Source organism: Neofelis nebulosa, chromosome 12, assembly GCF_028018385.1.
Source record: "Neofelis nebulosa isolate mNeoNeb1 chromosome 12, mNeoNeb1.pri, whole genome shotgun sequence".
Classification (NCBI taxonomy): Eukaryota; Metazoa; Chordata; class Mammalia; order Carnivora; family Felidae; genus Neofelis; species Neofelis nebulosa.
In genome coordinates, this window is record NC_080793.1 from 858,309 (window position 1) to 880,011 (window position 21,703).

Below are 21,703 nucleotides of genomic sequence, written 5' to 3' on the forward strand. Positions count from 1 at the left end.
GGCGGGATGAGTCGGTTTAGACGGGGGCTCTGGGGCACGTCGCTTCAACGCCTGGCGAGATGGGGGCGACCAAGGAGGCCGCCCGCGGCGGGGCAGAGCTCCAGGAACCCGCGCGGGTCGCGGCGGCGGGCGCAGCGCAGCGCGGCGCCTTTAAGCGGGGGCGGTGCGGGCGGGGGGCGGAGCCAGAGCGGAGCCGGTCCCGGACGCCCGAGGCCCCGCCCCGCGCGGGCGATGCCGAGCGGCGCGGCGGGCGGCGGGGCCGGCGGGGCGCGCAGAGGAGCGGGCCGCGGCGCGAAGGCGGCCGGAGCGCGGCCCCGCCATGGGCTTCCTGCACCAGCTGCAGCTGCTGCTCTGGAAGAACGTGACGCTGAAGCGCCGGAGCCCGGTGAGCGACCCCGCGCGCCTCCCGGCCTGCCCCGAGCGAGAGGGCGCGCGCACCGGGGCCGGCGGCGCGCTTTCCGCGCGCACGTGCGGCCGGGCGCGCGCAGACCCCGGGCGGGCGCCGGGGGCGGCGGGCCCGAGACCCCTTCCCGCCGGACCCCGCCCGCCCTGGCGGGCTCCGGCCTCCGGCCTCTGGGGAGGGGGCTCGGCCGTGCCCAGCCCGCGGCCCGCGCCCGCTGACATTCGCGGTGCTCGGCTGAGTCACGGGATGGGCGCCCTGCGCGGCGCGCTCTTGGGGTCTAGCTGCGCGAGCAGGGGGGCGAGCCGTCCCAGGACCCTGGGGTCGCGGGAGGCCCTGGTTCCCGGGACAGAGGACAGTCATGGGGGGACTCTGTCCAGCCCAGAGGCTCCTTGGCCTCTGGGCCCAGCCCCCCTGGAGTCCCTGCAGGGACCCTGCCCCTTCCCTCCCTGCACCACCCCTCTGCCCTTGGGCAGACACCTCTCTTCCTCCCCCTCCTCCTCCCTTTCACCCTCCTCCTCCTCCTCCTCCTCCTCCTCCTCCTCTTTTTCACCCTTCCCGAAAGTCCCTTAGCCCGTGCTCCTGCCTTCTCACCAATGGGAATGTCCTTGCTGTGGCAGCATCGGCCAGCCTGCAGCCCTGCACCCTTTTGTCCTCTGGGGCAGTCCTCCCTGAGGCCAATCCGCCTTCTGGTCTCCCCAGCCCCAGCTTCCTTTGGGAGCCGGATCCTGCTATTTGGAGATGTGACCTCCAAGCACCCCAGCTGTCCGCCCGTGCCTGGGGCGGCCAGGGGCCTGAGGGTACAGGACAAAGCAGCTGTCAGGGGCAGAGGCCCTGGTGAGGAGCCAGCCTGGGGCAGAATGGGTACCATCACGCCGGCCCTCACCGCTCTTGCCCCGGGAAGGGCAGGGCCATCTCTTGTTGTCCTGCCCAGCCGACAACAGCACATGCACCAGAGAGGCCTGGGCAGCTCCGGTTTCTGAATGGGTCCTGGGGATTTTCCACAGTGAGGCCCAGAGCAGGCTGGGGTCCAGAGTGGGGGCCCGAGGAGGAGGCATCCCCTTGCCCACCTGGGGCCCAAGAGGCTCCTCTCCCACCTGACTCTGAGCCCAGTGGGGCTGATGAGCCTCTGCACGGGTGCCTCCTTGAGAAGGGCTCTGGAGTGCATAATGAGAAGCCCAGGGCTGCAGGCAGGGTGGGGTGGCCATCATCACCATGGCTGGCAGGAGTGCCCTGGGCACCTGAGCCTGGCAGGGAGCCGGGGTTGAGTACACTCCCTGCCCACGTGCCTGGGGCTGGCTGGCACCGGGTCCCATGGGTCAGGCCTGCAGCCTCTGGTGCTCCTTCCCCTGCTTCAGATTTGGGGTTACTGGGGGCACCAGGGCAGGGCTCAGGGGAGGAAAGGAGACTGGGATGTTGGCATTAGCATTATCCCCAGGGTTCTCAGCAGGAAGGACCCCCAGGGTCTGGGAACAGAACCTAGAATGATGGTCCCTGCATCCACTGGAGACCTCAAGGCTCAGGGAAGGGAGCAGTGGCTTGTGGGGCACCTGGCAAGCAGGTGGGAGGTGCCTTCTGCCAGGTACCCGGGAGTGGCCCCCACCTGCTAGGTTGGGCCTTCCCTAGAGTCTTCCTGTACCCTGCCCAGCGGCACCACCAGGGACTGGTTGGGCCACATGGAGGTCCTTGGCCTGAGGCCACAGCAAATCAGAAATTCCTCCTCCAGGGTGGCTAAGGCCTTGCTGGGCTCGTGCCGTGGGGCTGGGGCAGGGGCTGGCCAAGTGCCTGGCCCACTCCTCCTGGCCTCCCACTTTCCTGGGGAGGTCTTGGGCTTTGGAGTTGGACCTGCAGGCTTGGCCAATAGAGGTTCTGCTCTGCGTTGTATGCGCTTCTCTGGGGGAGGGCTTGGTTTGGAGGGAAGGGACGAAGGCCCTCTGTGCCCTGCTCTTTCACTCTTCCCGTGTCTGTGCCTTGGTTTCTCCATCTGAGTGTCGCCTATCCTCTCTTAGCTGGGACAGGTCTGCCCTGCTGTAGGGACGGCTGTAGCCTCACCCCTGGGGTCAGGGTCAGGCCGCTCTGTTCAGGTCTCCTCTGTTCTCCCCTTGACACAGCAGGAGGTGGCTCAGGCCCAGAGTGGGCACCCAGGCCCCGGCAACACCATGGGGGCACCCGGCTAGTCTCAAGGGACTGGGGTTTAACCACCTTGCCGGCCGCTGGTGGGGTGCCCAGGTGGGGTGCCCAGGTGGGGCGCCCAGGTGGGGCCTAACCTGCACTGCCTGCCTGTAACCAGATGCCCCTCTGGCCGCCCGCCCGCCCGCCCGCCCGTCAAGCAGGCCTCCCTCCTCCCCGCAGCTCCTGCGCGGCTGTTGCCATAGCAATGAGGAGGTAGCCGCGGCCTGTTGCTGCAGTTATGTGGTGGAGGTGCCCGGTGGCAGGGCGGGTGTGGGTGGGGCTGGCACCACGGCCGCGACCCCGCGCTCCTACGTCGCCACCTGCATGCAGCCACCCTCACTCTGTGCCCGTCCCCAGCCCCGTGGCTGCCCTTGGTGCCTCTCCAGCTAGCCCTGGGAGGGGGTGGAGGCTGGCACGGGCTGGGGCGAGTGTGGGGTGCGGACACACAGTGGGGTGTTCCAGGCCACAGAGCACGATTGTCAGAGTGCGATAAACAGGAGCAGCTGGTCCACCCCAGGGGACCGGGAGCCTGGGCCCTGGGCCAGGCGGAACCGCCACCGGGGTGGGGGCTCTGAAGCTGCTTTGGGGGCAGGGGGCGAAGAGGAAGGAAACCTGGAGCCTCTGAGAAGAGCCAGTGGAGGTCGGGGTGTGTCTTTGGGCTGAGCAGGGGGCTCCCCCTCAGGGCAGCTGGCCTGAGGTCCCGTCTCTCCACCTTCCCTCCCTGAGCCGGGAGAGGTGGGGGTGGTCACGGGAGGCCTGGGTCCCTGGGGCTGCTGGCATTTGTCTCCCACACAGAGCAGTTCCATCAGGGCTCACCTTGGCGCCCAGGCGGGGGTGGCCGGGGCAGTCCCAGGAATACTGAACAGGGGTGCTGGGGAGGGCAGGCAGGGCTGCTGAGCGCCCCCCACTGCCGTGAACCACGTTGGGCGGGGGAGGGGAAGGGGCCAGGGTGGAAGAAGGTACCTGTGCCTCAGGGACTCAGGGCTGTCAGACCTCTGACCAGGTTTCTCTGGGGGCTCAGGACCCGGGGCTAGAGCCATGCCTCCTCCTGTCCAGGCTCTGGGGTGTGATGACGGGTGTCACAGCCAGGAGGACTCACCCTGGGGGACTGTGGGAGCTGAGATGGGGCCCACGACCACCTCCAAGATCCTAGCCTGGGGAAGGGGAAGCTGAGCTGGGCAGATGCACGGGTCAGAGTAGACCACAAGCTGGCTGTTTTGTCTCTCCTGGCAAGTCAGTGTGGCAAACAGGACCCGGGCTAGGGGGCGGGAGACCTGGTTGACCTGGGCCAGACAACACTCGCAGTTGCGCCCTTCGAGAAGGCCCTTGAAGGAAGGGGGTGGGGCTGCAGACTCTGTTGGCCCCCAAGGGCCTGCGTTGACCTTTTGTGGCCTCTGTGAGAATATGTGGGGCCCAGGCTCGCTCTGCCTACCAGGAAGACATCTGTCTGGGGAGCGGAGGGCTCAGGCCTGTCCCGTCCAGTCCCCGGCAGGTGGCGTGGGAGGCCAGGCTGCCGGGCAGGTACCTTACTCAACCTCCCTTTCCAGTGGGTCTTGGCCTTTGAGATCTTCATCCCTCTGGTCCTCTTTTTCATCCTGCTGGGGCTTCGGCAGAAGAAACCGACCATCTCCGTGAAGGAAGGTGAGTGTCCTTGGGGGGGGGGGCGCCCAGGGCACAGCTGGGGGGTCAGGGTGGGGCAGGCGGTCCTCACCGCATCACACATGCCTGTCCTGTGTGCACGCGGCCACACACGTGTCCCAGCTGCCACGCTCCCCCGCGCGGTCCCTGGCCGCGCCTCCTGGCTGGGCTAGGGGCCCGGGGCGGCCGCGGCGGCCATCCCTCACGGTTCTCCTCTGTTCTGTTTTACCCGTCCCCCGCATGGTCTCTTGTCCTCCTCCTGGGCCTGCATGCAGTCTGTAAGTGAGGCCTTCCTGGTGCAGCCTAAGCATGCCCCAACCCCGCTTGCATTAACAGCCTTTCCGGGCCTGGCTGCGTCCTGCAAAAACCCCTCTCCGCTGTCAGGGACAGCTGGAGCACTGGGGGACGGTGGGCGGTGGGTGCTGAGTGTGCCTGGGCCACGGTGGCTCCCGGGCCCAGCTTCTGGGGGTTTCCATCTCCCTGTGGGGTCACCCGGCCCTGCTTTGCAGGCCCGGGGCCAGGTCACCTGGCTGCTCCCCCAGCAGACCCCTGTGGGTTCCTGCGTTCTCTCTGCTAACCAGCTGGCCAGAGAGGTCAGAGGTCACTTCCCGGTGGGGGGGCCCCCCGTGCTCCCCTGGGCTGTGGCACCCGTGCCACACCTGAATTCTTGGGGAAGGCGTCAGGGCACTTTGGCCTTGGCTGGCTAAGGGAAGAAGGACACCCTGGGAGTTGGGGGCAGGGATGGCGAGATACCCTTTGACCTCTGACCTGCTGGGGTCCTTTGCACCAGAGCTCTTGGCCCTCTGTCCCCTGTCTGCTGCCTGAAGCTGCTTTTCCTCCCTGACTTTCTCTAAATTTCTTTATTCGGCTTCATTTCCCTTCCCTTTCTTGACTCCTTCCCCGTCTCCTGTCCTTCTGTCTCCACCCCTCGGGTCCTCTCACCTGCCCTGACCGCCAACCCCCCCCAGCTTTCTACACGGCAGCGCCGCTCACCTCTGCGGGCATCCTGCCCGTCATGCAGTCTCTGTGCCCGGATGGCCAGCGAGACGAGTTTGGCTTCCTGCAGTACGCCAACTCCACGTGAGTGCCCCCCACCCCGCCCTCTGGGAGCCCACCCCCCTGCAGAGGCCAGTGGGTGACCTCGGATGGTGGTGCAGGGTCACTCAGCTTCTGGAGCGCCTCAACCGCGTGGTGGAGGAGGGCAACCTGTTCGACCCGGCGCGGCCCAGCCTGGGCTCGGAGCTCGAGGCCCTGCGCCAGCACCTGGAGACCCTCCGCTCGGGCCCGGATGCCTGGGAGAGCCTCCCGGACAGACCTGCAGGTGCACACCGGGCCCTGGGCGGGCTGGGCTGGGCTGTGCCTGTGCGGCGGGGCGGGGGTGGAGGTTGTTGAGACCTGAGCTCTGGTGTCAGCTGGGTTCAAACCCCGGCTTGGTCACTTCTGACCGTGGGCTCGCGGCTGGGCCTCCGTCTGAACCGTCACTCCGAGTTCCCGGGGCAGACGTGCTCGGGTGGTCCCGGCCGAGCTGACCGCCACAGTGGCCGAGCCTGGTGCGGGGAGCTTGGCGCTGAATCTGTTCTGGGTGCCTAGACCCTGGGCCCAGCTGGCCCTCAGCGCCATCCTTCTGCCTGTCCAGTGCCCTCCTTCTCTCTGGGCTCGGTGGCCAGGGACCCACGGGAGCTCTGGCGTTTCCTGATGCAGAATCTGTCGCTGCCTAACAGCACGGCCCAGGCCCTCCTGGCTGCCCGGGTGGACCTGCCTGAGGTGAGGTGGGGCAGGCGGCCTCCATGAGCGCGTGTCTGCTCCTGGGTAGCTGCCAGCCCTGGGCACTGTGTTCCACCCTCCTCCCCTGCTTGTAGGAATGGAGGGCACGGGGAGGGGGGTGGGGGGCGGGATGCGGGGCTCTGAGGCAGCCCCGGGGCCAGGCTCTGGAACCTCCTGGCCTGAGCCATGCCCCCTTTACACCCCAGGTCTATCACCTGCTGTTTGGCCCTTCGCCTGCCCTAGATGTGGGGTCAGGACTCCCCAGGGGTCAGGAGCCCTGGAACAACCCCCTATTCCGGATGGAGGTGAGAGGGCCTCTTAGTGGGATGGGGGTGTGCTGCCTGCTTCTGCCAGAGCGGGTGAAAAAATTGGCCCCCTTGATAATTCTGAGCTTCTCCTGGGAGGTGAGGGAGGTCTCTGGGAGTCTGGCTGGCATGGAGAGGGGGAAGGCAGGACAGCGATGTGTGTCCATCCCTCCTACTCCCCCCCCCCCCCGCCCCGTCACAGAACCTGGGCTGTCTCAGACTTGACACAGTGGGTGGCGCAGGGGGCGACCCGAGGCCTTCTTGGGTTAGGGCCTTGGTTTCCTCTGGGCTGAGGCTCCCGCCCAGCCCCAGCGGTTCCCCGTGCCTCGCCCCCAGGAGATGCTGCTGACGCCTGCCCTCCTGGAGGAACTCACGTGTACTCGGGGATCCAGGGAGCTGGGTCGGATCCTCACCGTGTCCCAGGGTCAGCAGAGGGCGCTGCGGGGCTACCAGGATGCCGTCTGCAATGGGCAGGCTGCAGCCCGCGCCCAGCGCTTTTCTGGGCTGGCTGCTGAGCTCCATAACCAGCTGGATGTGGCCAGGATCGCACAGCAGGTAAGGTCCTGCCTGCCAGCTGGCCCACAGGTCCACTGTGCTGGGGCTTCTCGGTGTCCCAGGGACTCCCGGGCCCAAGGCTGTCAGTGGGGCGTGCCCATGGGTGGGTGTCCCGCGCTCCCCCAGTGACACCATGCCTCGCGTGTCCCCTGCCTCACCCCGTGGCCTCACCCCAGTGTGCTTCCTAGCCCCTCGCCAATGCTCACCTTCTCTCTGGATGCCGACCCTCCCGCATCCTCTCATCCCAGCCTGTGCCCTCCCTGACCCACCTCCAGATCGGCCCCCAGCCCCTGCTCCTCCTAGGCCTGCATTTCCCCACATGCTCATTTCTCCTCAGCTGGGCCTGGACACCCCCAACGGCTCGGCTCCCCAGCAGCAGCCACCACCCCCACAGCGGCTGCAGGCGCTGCTGGAGGACCTGCTGGACGCCCAGAAAGTTCTGCAGGATGTGGACGTCCTCTCAGCTCTGGCCCTGCTGCTGCCCCAGGGTGCCTGCGCCCGTCGCCCTCCGGGGTCCCCAGCCAGCGGCCCCGGCAGGATGGCCAACGGCACGGGGGCGGCGGCGGTGGGCACGGGCTCCAACTCCACAGCGGAGGAGGGAGCTCCGTCCGCTGCGGCTCCTGCCTCCTCCGACGCGCTGCAGGGCCAATGCTCTGCCTTCGTGCAGCTCTGGGCCGGCCTGCAGCCCATCCTGTGCGGCAACAACCGGTAGGTGGGCGGCAGGGAGACAGGGGTGGGGGTCTGATCCCAGGCGTGCCTCTGACCCCCGCCCATCTTGACACCGGGGCACCCGGCTCTGTATCCCGGCCCCATGCCCCACCCCTTCCGATGCACCGCTTCCACGCTGAGGTCCCGCCCCCGTCAGTTCTTGAGGCCCCACCTCCACCCCCACCCCCCTCCCTCCCGGATCCAGACCCCGGGCTCCGCCCCTCATGCCCCGCCCCCACCCTAGCACCATCGAGCCCGAGGCACTGCGGCGGGGCAACATGAGCTCCCTGGGCTTCACCAGCAAGGAGCAGCGGAACTTGGGCCTCCTCGTGCACCTTATGACCAGCAATCCCAAGATCTTGTACGCGCCAGCGGGCTCCGAGGCCGACCGCGTCATTCTCAAGGTTGGCAAGTGTGGCGTGCCGTGTGCTTGAGCTGCACGTGTCTCTGGGGCAGGAGCTGAAGGAGCTGGGCACCGGGTTCTGCAGGCCCGGGACCCCTGTGCCGAGTGGGGTTGGTGGAATTGGCATGGGGGGGGCACAGCCTGGCGCTTGAGCACTGACTCGGCTCTGCGGGGGGAGGGGGAGAACCCACGGGGGGCGTTTAGGCTGCAGAGGCCCTTGGGGGCCAGGCATGGCCAGGGCCCGCAGTGCTGGTTTGGACAGAGGAGAGGCTGCATGTGAGGATCTCTGCAGCATCCAGTGGGTGACGATTGGGTGGGGCAGCTAGGCGGTATGGGACCAGCTGAGGGCGAGGTGTCGGTGGCCAATCCAGGGGGAGTCCTGTCTGGGAGAAGTAGAAGCTAGGGCTGGAAATGGCCCCGGAAAGGGGGGAGTCTATGGAGGGGTCTTTAGGATGACCGGGGGCAGGGAGGCAAGGGCCAGGTGTCAGGACCCTGGAAGGGACATGTGGAGAAGGGTCCGACAGAGGAGGCAGGAAGGCACAGCTGGCGACGTAGGGGAACCCCGAAGCCATGTTGCCCCAGGAGCCAGAGCACAGCCTGTTTCGTGGGGTCACTGCGGAAAGGTTGGGGAGGGGAGGGTTTCGAGCTTCTAGGTGGCAGTGTGGCCAGAGCAACACTGGTTTGGGGGAGGACTGGCCTAGGGGGAGACAAAGGAGTGGAGGTCCCCCATTGCCGGCTGCGGTCCGCCCTGAGCCCCATGACCCGTGCCCTCACCCTCTGCAGGCCAACGAGACCTTTGCCCTTGTAGGCAACGTGACTCACTACGCCCAAGTGTGGCTCAACATCTCTGCCGAGATCCGCAGCTTCCTGGAGGAGGGCAGGCTGCAGCAACACCTCCACTGGCTGCAGCAGGTGGCGGGGGGGTCCCGGTGGGGGGTGGGCTGCAGCAGGTGGCGGGGGTCCCGGTGGGGGGTGGGCTGCAGCAGGTGGCGGGGGGTGCTGGGCGGGGCTGGGCTGCAGAAGGTGGCGGGGGTGCGGGGCCGGGCCGGGGTGGGGTGGGCGGAGCCCCCGGTGTCAGCCCCGCCCCCCTGAGCCAGGCTTCCACCCCCAGTATGTGGCGGACTTGCGGCTGCACCCCGAGGCATTGAACCTGTCGCTGGAGGAGCTCCCGCCTGCCCTGCGCCAGGACAATTTTTCGCTGCCCAACGGCTCCGCGCTCCTGCAGCAGCTAGACACCATTGACAACGCGGCCTGCGGCTGGATCCAGTTCATGTCCAAGGTGGGGTGCGTGGCCCCTCGGGCTCCGCTGGGGCGGGGGGGGGGGGGGGGGCCGGCTCCAACAATGCCCCTCCCCTCAGGTGAGTGTGGACATCTTCAAGGGTTTTCCCGACGAGGAGAGCATCGTCAACTATACTCTCAACCAGGCCTACCAGGACAATGTCACCGTGTTCGCCAGTGAGCTGGTCCCCCTCGGGCGGGTCCCTAACTCCTGTTCTTCCTCCTCCCCCCTCCTCCAGCCCTAGCCTCGCGTCTCTCCATCACAGCCCTCCTGTCCGCTGTACCTGCCCCTGTGCCCCTTTTCCTTCTTCAGCCTTGCCCCACCTCGGTCCCCCTCCTCCCTAGCCCTGCCCTACAACTCCCCTATCTTTTCCCAGCCCCGCCCCTCACGCCCTGGCACGGCCCCAGACCCTGTACCTGCTCCACGCCCCGCCCCCAGCCCAGCCCTGCCCCTGCAACAGGTACCTTCCCAGCTCCCCGGCCCCACCTTTTCCCTGGACCTGCCCCTCGTGGCCCAGTGGTGCTCTGGCTAGACAGTCCCCTTCGTGTCCCCGCCCCTTCCTCCCTTCACACCTTCACCCTGCGGCCAGCCTGGGCTCTGCCCCTCCACCTGCCCCTCGTCCTGTCTCCAGGCGTGATCTTCCAGACCCGCAAGGACGGCTCCCTGCCACCCCACGTGCACTACAAGATCCGCCAAAACTCCAGCTTCACTGAGAAAACCAACGAGATCCGCCGGGCCTACTGGCGGCCGGGGCCCAACACAGGCGGCCGCTTCTACTTTCTGTACGGCTTCGTCTGGATCCAGGGTGAGGGCCGCTCCTGGGGCAGCCGGGGTAGGGCCTGGCCACCCCCCCTGCCGTGGCTGACCTCTCCCACCTGCAGACATGATGGAGCGTGCCATCATCAACACCTTCGTGGGGCACGACGTGGTGGAGCCTGGCAACTATGTGCAGATGTTCCCCTACCCCTGCTACACGCGAGACGAGTGAGTGTGTGTTGGGGGGGGGGCCGGGGGCTGGGGCTCAGGCTGAGCCCCTCCCCTCACGCCCCGGCCCCGACCCCCCCAGCTTCCTGTTTGTCATCGAGCACATGATGCCGCTCTGCATGGTGATCTCCTGGGTCTACTCAGTGGCCATGACCATCCAGCACATCGTAGCAGAGAAGGAGCACCGGCTGAAGGAGGTGGGGGGCGGGGGGGGGGTGGGGGGGTGGAAGGGGGAGGTGAGGGGGGAGGGGGCAAGGATAGAGGCAGGGGGACCAGTGAAGGTGGAGGGGAGACTGTGGGCACCTCTCCTTCCCTGGGACTGGCTGGTAGGGCAGAGACCCGTCATTCCTTCGTGGCACCCCATCCCAAGGCCTCCTGCCTGCATCCCCCCCCCCACCTCCCCCGGCCACCTGCCCACAGGTGATGAAGACAATGGGCCTGAACAACGCCGTGCACTGGGTGGCCTGGTTCATCACGGGCTTTGTGCAGCTCTCCATCTCTGTGACGGCCCTCACGGCCATCCTCAAGTACGGCCAGGTTCTCATGCACAGTCACGTGCTTATCATCTGGCTCTTCCTGGCGGTCTACGCTGTGGCCACCATCATGTTTTGGTGAGCACCGTGGGGCTGGCAGGGGGCTGGCAGGGAGCCTTGCTGGGCCCTGGCAGAGTGCCTCTTGCGTTCACCCAGAAAACGCAGAAACACCCCTTCTGGAGCTCCTCTATCCCCCGGGAGGTTGCGCCAGGAGGGCTTTGGGCTGTGCCCTAAGGGTCGGGTGTGGCTGATGGCCGTGGCCCCACCCACCCTAGCTTCCTGGTGTCTGTGCTGTACTCCAAGGCCAAGCTGGCCTCGGCCTGCGGTGGCATCATCTACTTCCTGAGCTACGTGCCCTACATGTACGTGGCGATCCGCGAGGAGGTGGCCCACGATAAGATTACCGCCTTTGAGAAGTGCATCGCGGTGAGGATCAGGGATGGCTGGGGGTGGGGCGGGGGGCGGGGCCCATCCCCCTTCCCCCGCTGACACCACTGTGCCCTCAGTCCCTGATGTCCACAACAGCCTTCGGCCTGGGCTCCAAGTACTTTGCCCTGTACGAGGTGGCAGGTGTGGGCATCCAGTGGCACACATTCAGTCAGTCGCCTGTGGAAGGTGATGACTTCAACCTGCTCCTGGCCGTCACCATGTTGATGGTGGACGCGGCCGTCTACGGGGTGCTCACGTGGTACATCGAGGCGGTGCACCCAGGTACCAGCTGACCCTCTGCAGGGGGAAAGGAGAGGGTATGTGGCTCCCTAGAGGGTGCACATGGCCTGGGGCGGACCTGACACCAGGCCCTGGGTCAGCCTGCCTTCTGCACCACCCCCCCAACCCCTAGGCATGTACGGGCTACCCCGGCCCTGGTACTTCCCACTGCAGAAGTCCTACTGGCTCGGCAGCGGGCGCACAGAGGCGTGGGAGTGGAGCTGGCCATGGGCTCGCGCCCCCCGGCTCAGCGTCATGGAGGAGGACCAGGCCTGTGCCATGGAGAGCCGGCGCTTGGGTGAGGCGGGCACCCAGGGGGCGGCTGGGGCAGTCACTGGGGTTGGGGGACCCCGGGGCGTCCTCAGCTGACCCGCGGCCCTCGTGCAGAGGAGACGCGGGGCATGGAGGAGGAGCCCACCCACCTGCCGCTGGTGGTCTGTGTGGACAAGCTCACCAAGGTCTACAAGAACGATAAGAAGCTGGCCTTAAACAGGTTGAGCCTGAACCTCTACGAGAACCAGGTGGTGTCCTTCCTGGGACACAACGGGGCTGGCAAGACAACGACCATGTGAGTGTCAGTGCAGGGGGTGGGTCCTCACCAGGTGGGCAGCAGGGTGGGGCTCCCGGCAGGAGGTAGGGGTCGTGACCCTGCCCACCCGCCCAGGTCCATCCTCACGGGCTTGTTCCCGCCGACCTCGGGTTCGGCCACCATCTACGGGCACGACATCCGCACGGAGATGGACGAGATCCGCAAGAACCTGGGCATGTGTCCGCAGCACAACGTGCTCTTTGACCGGCTCACGGTGGAGGAGCATCTCTGGTTCTACTCGAGGCTCAAGAGCAGGGCCCAGGAGGAGATCCGCAAGGAGATGGACAAGTGGGTGGGGTGGGGGCGGGGCTCCGGGGCGGCCCCGGGGCGGTGGCGGTGGCGGGAGCCCGCGCGCACGCGCCCCTACATGCGCCGCCCTGCCCGCAGAATGATCGAAGATTTGGAGCTGTCCAACAAGCGGCACTCGCTGGTGCAGACGCTGTCGGGCGGCATGAAGCGCAAGCTCTCCGTGGCCATCGCCTTCGTGGGCGGCTCCCGCGCCATCATCCTGGACGAGCCCACCGCCGGCGTGGACCCCTACGCACGCCGAGCCATCTGGGACCTCATCCTGAAGTACAAGCCGGGTGAGCGGAGCGTGGGGTGGGTACAGGCGGCCCCGGCCGGCCCCACCCAGCCCAGCACCCTGAGCCTGGTCCCTCACCCCCCTCCAGGCCGCACCATCCTGCTGTCCACCCACCACATGGACGAGGCCGACCTGCTGGGGGACCGCATAGCCATCATCTCCCATGGGAAACTCAAGTGCTGCGGCTCCCCGCTCTTCCTCAAGGGCGCCTATGGGGACGGTTACCGCCTTACTCTGGTCAAGCGGCCTGCTGAGCCTGGGGACCCCCAAGGTCTGTGCTGAGACTGCCTGAGCCGGCCTGGGGCCCCCCTCTCCCAGGACCCCCTTTCCAAGACCAGTGAGCTCGAGGGGCGGGCCCTCAAGGCTTACCTTAGTGAGCCTGGGGTGCCTGGTCCCTCTCCTCGGTCCTCCTCTTGACCTGGCTGGGCTCCCCCGTAGAGGATCCCCCTCCCCCAGCCCCCCACCCCCCTGGTGAAGCTCTTCTCCATTCCCCACCCCTCCTAGAGCCAGGGCTGACGTCCAGCCCCCCAGGCCGCACCCAGCTGAGCAGCTGCTCAGAGCCCCAGGTCTCCCAGTTCATCCGCAAGCACGTGGCCTCCTGCCTGCTAGTCTCCGACACGAGCACGGAGCTCTCCTACATCCTGCCTAGTGAGGCCGCCAAGAAGGGGGCTTTTGAGCGCCTCTTCCAGGTATGGGGTGGAGTGAGTTCCAGGGCGGGGCGGGGTGTGGAGGGGGCGGGGTCCTGGTGGTGGTGGAGTGGGCTCCAGGGCGGGGCGCGGGAGGGGCGGTCCCTGCCGCATCGGGTCACGCACAGCCCTTTCCCAGCATCTGGAGCGCAGTCTGGACACTCTGCACTTGAGTAGCTTCGGGCTGATGGACACGACGCTGGAGGAGGTGTTCCTCAAGGTGTCAGAGGAGGACCAGTCTCTGGAGAACAGTGAGGCAGGTGGGAGCCCCGCTCCACCCCACCTGACCTTGGACCCGCAGCTGTCTGCCCACTCTAGCCTGGTCTCTGGGGACCAAGGATTCTGGGTGGGAACAAGGTGCCAGGGTTCCCTGCCAGGCTGGTTCTGGGGCTGAGGAGCCTGGGTAGGTGGGTGGCCATGGGAATTGGGGCGCCCCGGGGTGAGGTGGGGTGAGGGTCTTGGTGGGTGAGCACGGGGACTGGGGGTGGCACGCTGGTCTGAGTCCCCCTTGTCCCCTCCCTGGCCCCTGTGCTGTGGCAGATGTGAAGGAGTCCAGGAAGGATGTGCTCCCAGTGGCGGAGGGCCCGTCGGGGGAGGTGCACGTTGGCGATCTGGCCCGGAGCACAGAGCTGGCCCAGTCACAGGTGTCACTGCAGTCCGCATCCTCGGTAGGCTCTACCCGTGGAGACGAGGGGGCCACCTACGCAGACGTCTACGGCGACTACCGACCCCTCTTCGACAACGCGCAGGACCCCGACAACGTCAGCCTGCAAGGTGGGGGGTGCGGCTGGCTGGGGCTGGTAGGGTCCCCGGAGGGTGGCGTCGGGCCGCCTGCTCAGCCGCCCTCCCTGTGCAGAAGCTGAGGCGGAGGCCCTCTCGAGGGTCGGCCAGGGCAGCCGCAAGCTGGAGGGCTGGTGGCTGAAGGTGCGCCAGTTCCACGGACTCTTGGTGAAGCGTTTCCACTGTGCTCGCCGCAACTCCAAGGCCCTGTCTTCCCAGATCCTGCTCCCCGCCTTCTTCGTCTGCGTGGCCATGACTGTGGCCCTCTCCGTCCCTGAGATTGGTATGGCCGTCGGGTCAGGCAGCGTGCTGGGGGGGGGGGGGGGGGGGGGACCAGAGCCCCACTGCAGTGGGGCTGTGGCTCTTCCCCCTTCCTGGACCGCCCGCTCTGGGCCTGGCGGGCACACTTGGGGGCTTACTGGGGACTCGGGCCTCCTCAGGGCCAGGCCCCCAAGCTCCAACCCCGTGGGTGTTGGGAAGAGGGGACTGAGGCCTGGGGGCCACCAGCAGGCAGTCAGAACCTGCTCAGGTTTCCTCGTGCATCCTGCCAGGTGACCTGCCCCCTCTGGTCCTGTCACCCTCCCAGTACCACAACTACACCCAGCCGCGTGGCAACTTCATCCCCTATGCCAACGAGGAGCGCCAGGAGGACCGGTGAGGCCATCTGCTGGGCAGCTGTGGTGGACAGGGGCCGGGTGAGGGAGGGGAAGAAGGTGGGCGGGCACTCATCCCCCCCCACCGCCCAGGCTAGGCTCACACCGCGGGTTTCCACAGATTGCGACTGTCGCCGGATGCCAGCCCCCAGCAGCTTGTGAGCACGTTCCGGCTGCCGTCGGGCGTGGGCGCCACCTGCGTGCTGAAGTCTCCGGCCAATGGCTCGCTGGGGCCCACGCTGAATCTGACCAGTGGCGAGTCACGGCTGCTGGCCGCGAGGTTCTTCGACAGCATGTGCCTGGAGTCCTTCACGCAGGGGCTGCCGCTGTCCAACTTCGTGCCGCCCCCGCCCTCACCTGCTCCGTCCGACTCCCCTGTGTCCCCAGAGGAGGATCCCCTGCAGGCCTGGAACGCTTCCCTGCCACCCACCTCTGGGCCAGGTATGGGCCCGCCAGGCTGCCGGGGGGCGTGGGACCGCACGGACCTGAGCTGACTGCCGGCTGTACCCGCAGACAACTGGACGTCAGCACCCTCCCTACCGCGCCTGGTGCGGGAGCCTATCCGCTGTACCTGCTCTGCGCAGGGCACCGGCTTCTCCTGCCCGGGGGGTGTGGGTGGGCGCCCGCCCCAGATGCGGGTGGTCACAGGAGACATCCTGACCGACATCACTGGCCACAACGTCTCCGAGTACCTGCTCTTCACCTCTGACCGCTTCCGGCTGCACCGGTGAGTCAGGTGGGGGTTCGTGCCAACTGTGGGCGAGGGGGCAGACCACCCACTGCACGCCTGGCCTCATGCCGCTTGACCTACCTGCCCAGGTATGGGGCCATCACCTTTGGCAACGTCCAGAAGTCCATCCCAGCCTCGTTTGGCGCCCGGGCCCCAGTCATGGTGCGGAAGATTGCGGTGCGCAGGGCAGCCCAGGTGAGCGGCACGGCCCCGGGCCCTGCAGCGTCCAGCTGTGGCCGGCATGCTGCAGGGACCCACGGTGCTCTAAGGGTGTTTCTGCGTCCCTCCCAGGTTTTCTACAACAACAAGGGTTATCACAGCATGCCCACCTACCTCAACAGCCTCAATAACGCTATTCTGCGTGCCAACCTGCCCAGGAGCAAGGGCAACCCGGCAGCCTATGGTGAGCCTGGGTGGGCTGGGCTGGGGGCCGGGCAGGGTGGGCGTGGAGCAGGTCCCTGAGGCTGCCCTCCCCCGTCTGCAGGCATCACCGTCACCAACCACCCCATGAACAAGACAAGTGCCAGCCTCTCCCTGGACTACCTGTACGTATGCGGGCGGGCGGTGGGGGGGACGGGGTGCGGGTGCGGGGCAGGGCTGATGGCTGCCTTGCCCCCCAGGCTGCAGGGCACAGATGTGGTCATCGCCATCTTCATCATCGTGGCCATGTCCTTCGTGCCAGCCAGCTTCGTGGTCTTCCTGGTGGCTGAGCGGTCTACCAAAGCCAAGCACCTGCAGTTTGTCAGTGGCTGCAACCCCGTCATCTACTGGCTGGCCAACTACGTGTGGGACATGGTGTGCTCCTCCTGCATGGCTGAGGGGGGTTCCCTCTACCCCTAGACCCCTGCCGTCCCCTCCCCCCCCCCCCCGTCTCCCGCCAGGCCCACCGGTTCTGGCCCCAGCACCCCCCCAGCGCCACGCCCACACCCCTCACCCCTGCTCCGGGGCCCTCACCTGCCACTCTTGCTCGGGTAGCTTAACTACCTGGTCCCAGCCACCTGCTGTGTCATCATCCTGTTCGTGTTCGACTTACCGGCCTACACGTCGCCCACCAACTTCCCCGCCGTGCTCTCTCTCTTCCTGCTGTATGGGTAAGGGGGAGTGGGCCGGGAGGAGGGCCTGGGGTGGGGGCGGGCTCCCCATGACCGCCTCCTGCCCGTCTGCCCGCAGGTGGTCTATCACCCCCATCATGTACCCGGCCTCCTTCTGGTTCGAGGTGCCCAGCTCCGCCTACGTGTTTCTCATCGTCATCAACCTCTTCATTGGCATCACGGCCACCGTGGCCACTTTCCTGCTGCAGCTCTTTGAGCATGACAAGGTGGGGCAGCGGGGTGGCCGGGCGTGGTGGGCAGCAGGCCCGAGGCTGTGCCCGTGACCCCCCGTCACCCTCCAGGACTTGAAGGTCGTCAACAGTTACCTGAAAAGCTGCTTTCTCATCTTCCCCAACTACAACCTGGGCCACGGGCTCATGGAAATGGCGTATAACGAATACATCAACGAGTACTACGCCAAGATTGGTGAGCGGGGTGGGTGGGCGTGCGGAGGGGGGGTCCGGCCTGGCCCGGAGATTGAGGGTTCAGGCGTGAAGGCCATGGCTGCCGGGGGCGCAGGCACAGGCCCTGAGCCGGCTGCCCCACAGGCCAGTTTGACAAGATGAAGTCTCCATTCGAGTGGGACATCGTCACCAGGGGGCTGGTGGCCATGACGGTCGAAGGCTTCGTGGGCTTCTTCCTCACCATCATGTGCCAGTACAACTTCCTGCGGCAGCCACAGTGAGTGGGGGAGTGCAGGGAGATGTGGGGGCCAGTGGCCGGCCGGGCACTGCCCGTCTCCCTGCCGTGGCCACAGAAAGGTGGGGAGCACTGGGTGATGACTCCGCCACCCTGTCCCCACAGGCGAATGCCAGTGTCCACCAAACCTGTGGAGGACGATGTGGATGTGGCCAGCGAGCGGCAGCGAGTGCTGCGGGGGGACGCTGACAATGACATGGTCAAGATTGAGAACCTGACCAAGGTGGGCCCTGGGCTTGTGAGATAGAGGCCAGGTGGGAGGCGGGGCCCAGGTGGGGTGTGTTTCCGAGCAGGGGCGGGCCCGGGGTGGGGGTGGGCCCCCCCCCCCCAAGGTGTACCAGGGCCCAGGTGGAGTCAGTGTCCAGACGGGGGTGGGGCCCAGGTGTTCGGGCGGGGCCAGGTAGGGGCGTGTTTCCAGGCAGGGCGGAGCTCGGGGGGGGGGGGGCGGTTTCCAGACAGGGGTGGGGCCCAGGTGTATCATATTTGCAGGCAGGGGCGGGGCCCAGACAGGGGGCGGAGCCCATGTGGGGGCCATGTTTCCAGACAGGGGCAGGGCCCCGGTGGGGCATGTTTGCAGGCAGGGCGGGGCCCAGGCGTGTAGGCGGGGCCCAGGTAGGGGTGTGTTTGCAGGCAGGGGCGGGCCCAGGCAGAGGGGTGGGTCCCAGGTGGGTCATATTCGCAGGCAGGGGCGGAGCCCAGGGGGCGGTGTGGTTCAGGGGCCGGCCAGCCCGACTGGCAGCCCGACTGGCAGCCCCGATGGGTGGGCTGACCCTTCCCTTCCACCAGGTGTACAAGTCCCGGAAGATAGGCCGCATCCTGGCTGTGGATCGCCTGTGCCTCGGCGTGCGTCCTGGCGAGTGCTTTGGCCTCCTGGGCGTGAACGGCGCGGGCAAGACCAGCACTTTCAAGATGCTGACGGGTGACGAGAGCACGACAGGGGGCGAGGCCTTTGTCAACGGGCACAGGTGCGGGCGGGCGGGCGGGCGCCTGGGCGGGTGGGGTGACTGCGGCCGCCGGTGCTGATGGCACTGTGTCCCCCAGTGTGCTCAAGGAGCTGCTCCAGGTACAGCAGAGTCTGGGGTACTGCCCGCAATTCGACGCCCTGTTCGACGAGCTCACAGCCCGGGAGCACCTGCAGCTGTACACGCGGCTCCGTGGCATTCCCTGGAAGGACGAGGCCCGGGTGAGGGTCGCCCAAGGGGGGCGGGGCGTGGGCGTGGCGGGCAAGAGGGGCAGGCCCTGACGCCAGTCCTCGCCCCCAGGTGGTGAAGTGGGCCCTGGAGAAGCTGGAGCTGAGCAAGTACGCCGACAAGCCGGCCGGCACCTACAGCGGGGGCAACAAACGCAAGCTGTCCACTGCCATTGCGCTCATCGGGTACCCGGCCTTCATCTTCCTGGTGAGCCGGGGCGGGAGGCGGCCGGCCGGGCCAGGCGGGGTGGACGGGCCGCAGCCGCTGAGCCTGGCGCCGCCCGCCCCCAGGATGAGCCCACCACTGGCATGGACCCCAAGGCCCGGCGCTTCCTCTGGAACCTCATCCTCGACCTCATCAAGACGGGGCGCTCGGTGGTGCTGACGTCGCACAGGTGCGCCCCCACCCCGGCGCGCCCCGCCCCCACCCCGGCGCGCCCCGCCCCCACCCCGGCGCGCCCCGCCCCCACCCGCGCGCCCCGCCCCAGCCCCTGCGTCTCCGCCCCGCAGCATGGAGGAGTGCGAAGCGCTGTGCACGCGCCTCGCCATCATGGTGAACGGGCGCCTGCGCTGTCTGGGCAGCATCCAGCACCTGAAGAACCGGTGAGCCGAGCCGAGGGTGCCGGCGGCGGGTGGTGGGGGGGGGGGGGGGTCGCGGGGAGGGACGGGGGGCTCGGGGCTCGGGGCCACAGGCCTGTCCCGCAGGTTCGGAGACGGATACATGATCACCGTGAGGACGAAAAGCAGCCAGAACGTGAAGGACGTGGTGCGGTTCTTCAACCGCAACTTCCCGGAGGCTGTGCTCAAGGTGGGCGGGGCCCCAGGGGCGGGGCGGGGCGGGGCGCCCAGCCGCCTCTGACTTCCCTGCGTCCCCAGGAGCGTCACCACACGAAGGTGCAGTACCAGTTGCGGTCGGAGCACATCTCCCTGGCTCAGGTGTTCAGCAAGATGGAGCAGGTGGCGGGCGTGCTGGGCATCGAGGACTATTCGGTCAGCCAGACCACCCTGGACAACGTGAGTGCCCCAGCTCGGCGCATCGGGCCTGCCTGGGCTGCACCCCGCTCACCCACCCACGCACCCCGCCCGCCAGGTATTTGTGAACTTCGCCAAGAAGCAGAGCGACAACCTGGAGCAGCAGGAGACAGAGCCCCCCTCGGCTCTGCGGTCTCCCCTGGGCCGCCTGCTCAGCCTGTTCCGGGCCCGGCCCGCCCCCACCGAGCTGCGGGCACTCGTGGCTGACGAGCCCGAGGACCTGGACACAGAGGACGAGGGCCTCATCAGCTTCGAGGAGGAGCGGGTGAGCCCGGCCTGTAAGGTCAGGGCAGCCAGGCTGGCCAGAGGGCTCAGGCTCTGCGTAGGGAGAGGGCTTGGAGAGGAGTGGCCCCGGGGACTCCTGGCGCCCTGAGGGATCCGTCGGATGCTCAGGACGAGGGTGGACACAGGAGGCTCCGGGCACAGGTGGAAACAGACTGGTTGTAGACCCCGAGGAGACACGTTGGAAACCTTGAGGGATTCCCGACACGGGCAGAGCAGAGGTGGGGTAGGGGGGAGCAGAGCCTGGGGACACAGGAGCCACCAGACTTGGCCACTGAGGGAGAACTCACGGGAGACAGAGGTGGGGGATCCAGTCCCAGGCCCGCGGGTGCGTGGGGTAGCGGACGCCTCCCCCAGCGCGGCTCACCCGTCGTCTACCTACCAGGCCCAGCTGTCCTTCAACACGGACACACTCTGCTGACCGTCGGGCGCTGGCTCAAGGACACGCAGTGGGGACAGGAGTCAGGCGGTGGCCGAGGCCCCACCCTGTGCCCCCCCAGTGCCCACCACAAGGCCCCGGAGCGGGGGCCCCCTCCAGCCCCTCACCTGTCCTCAGCACTGCCTGAGGCCACTGCGCTGCCCTCCCCTGATTGTGCCAAAGGTTGGCCTGGCCCTGGGCCGCACACACCCTCACCCTGCTCTGCCTTAAAGCCTTGGGGTCTGGCCGGCCCCTAGCCTCTGCCCCCGTCCAGCTCTGCCCACCACCCCCAGGGCCACCAGGTGCCACCAGACCCTGTTGGCCAGGCCTGGCTCCTGAACGGGCATTTCTCCGACACCCGAGACTGATGGGCCGGCCTGGGGCTGAGGATGGGGACTGGGTTAGGTCCCGCCCCCGGCCCTTATTTATTTTGCTCTAGGAAGAGGCCCCCTCATCCTGCTCTCATCTGGGGAGGCCCCCACCTGAGGGAAGCCATGGGCATGGGCCAGGGAGGGCTGCCTCAAGGGGGTGGGCCGGGCAGCAGGAACGGAGAAGCTGCCCCGCTGGCCAGACGAGCAGCCGGATCCCCTCCCCACCCCTGCCCCCTGCCATTGCTCTCTCCCACCCAGCTTGGCCCCCTGCACACCCACCTGCCCGGGAGCCAGACCTGTACATAGCGCACAGATGTTTGTTTTAAATAAATGAACAAAAAAACCAGCGCCAGCCTGCGTGTGTGGAGTGGGGCGTTGGGGCGAAGATGGGCCTGGTCGATGCTGGTATGGCCCCTGCCCCACAGGTGCATCTGCAGCGTCCCGGAGCGGTGGGCCCAGCGTGAGGGGAAGGTGGCTGGGTTAGCCTGGGGAGGGGGTGGGGGGGGTGGGGGGGGTGGGGGTGGAGGGCCCTCATCCCTGTAAAGAGCTGTTGCTACAGATGGGGAGACTGAGGCGGGCGCTGTCCATCACCCCCCTCCCCTGCCCCGCCTACATAGCCCAGACTGCCTGCCCGGAGGCGGGTCCTGAGTGGGCTGCTCTGAGCCACGGTTGCCCGCCCTTCGGGCCTGTGCTCCCTGAGGCCTAGACCCTGGGCCCCGTGCCCACTCAGGGCCCATGGGCAGTGTGGGCTGGGCTGTGTCCCTCTCACCCAGGATGTGGGAGGGCTCTCAGGAGGAGGTGGTCTCTGGGCTGAGACGGGCGTCCCGGTGGAGCGTGTGCCAAGGTTGGGGGCAGTGTGGGGACTCCCAGGGACTGCAGGGCTCGGTGGCGGCAGAGCCTGGAGACAGTGGGGCCACAAGGAAGGATCCCAGAGCCCGCACCGCTCAAGCTTGGCCGTGGTCAGTCGCCCATCAGAGACCCCTTCTAGGGGGCTGGAGGGGACACAGAAGGTTCCGCGGGAGGACGGAGGGCCATGGGAACAGCTTGTCTCCCAAAACTTTTTACCCCAGGGGGTGGCTGCAAAATGTCAGGTTTCTAACGATTTCATCTTTTCTGCATTTATTAGCTGGCATTTTGCTTAAAGATTTCCA

At 67.5% G+C, this 21,703-nt stretch overlaps 1 protein-coding gene across 2 annotated transcripts; it reads left to right on the plus strand.

Annotated features, from left to right (window-relative positions):
- The first annotated feature begins 220 nt into the window (after positions 1 to 220).
- Positions 221 to 20,898, plus strand: ABCA2 (ATP binding cassette subfamily A member 2). Of its 2 annotated transcripts, XM_058693457.1 has the most exons (48): positions 221 to 385; positions 4,120 to 4,213; positions 5,179 to 5,290; positions 5,368 to 5,531; positions 5,847 to 5,974; positions 6,181 to 6,279; positions 6,616 to 6,834; positions 7,172 to 7,542; positions 7,787 to 7,946; positions 8,729 to 8,857; positions 9,057 to 9,224; positions 9,304 to 9,400; positions 9,856 to 10,029; positions 10,106 to 10,208; positions 10,291 to 10,405; positions 10,629 to 10,819; positions 11,017 to 11,167; positions 11,248 to 11,452; positions 11,583 to 11,747; positions 11,837 to 12,017; positions 12,114 to 12,326; positions 12,426 to 12,622; positions 12,710 to 12,892; positions 13,126 to 13,310; positions 13,447 to 13,567; positions 13,848 to 14,081; positions 14,164 to 14,370; positions 14,639 to 14,741; positions 14,862 to 15,181; positions 15,254 to 15,467; positions 15,560 to 15,665; positions 15,762 to 15,873; positions 15,955 to 16,015; positions 16,091 to 16,265; positions 16,446 to 16,561; positions 16,641 to 16,788; positions 16,864 to 16,987; positions 17,110 to 17,242; positions 17,366 to 17,483; positions 18,047 to 18,225; positions 18,302 to 18,443; positions 18,523 to 18,657; positions 18,741 to 18,844; positions 18,960 to 19,052; positions 19,155 to 19,257; positions 19,326 to 19,463; positions 19,540 to 19,746; positions 20,149 to 20,898. In XM_058693457.1, exons 1-48 carry the CDS (start codon positions 320 to 322, stop codon positions 20,182 to 20,184), a joined length of 7,299 nt encoding a protein of 2,432 aa, XP_058549440.1. In that variant the 5' UTR covers positions 221 to 319; the 3' UTR covers positions 20,185 to 20,898. The 2 variants fall into 2 exon arrangements, with proteins under 2 accessions (XP_058549440.1, XP_058549441.1); XM_058693458.1 differs by lacking the exons at positions 221 to 385; positions 4,120 to 4,213; positions 5,179 to 5,290; ... (2 more) ...; positions 6,181 to 6,279; positions 6,616 to 6,834 and having other exon boundaries at positions 7,365 to 7,542; positions 8,754 to 8,857.
- The last annotated feature ends 805 nt before the right edge of the window (positions 20,899 to 21,703 follow it).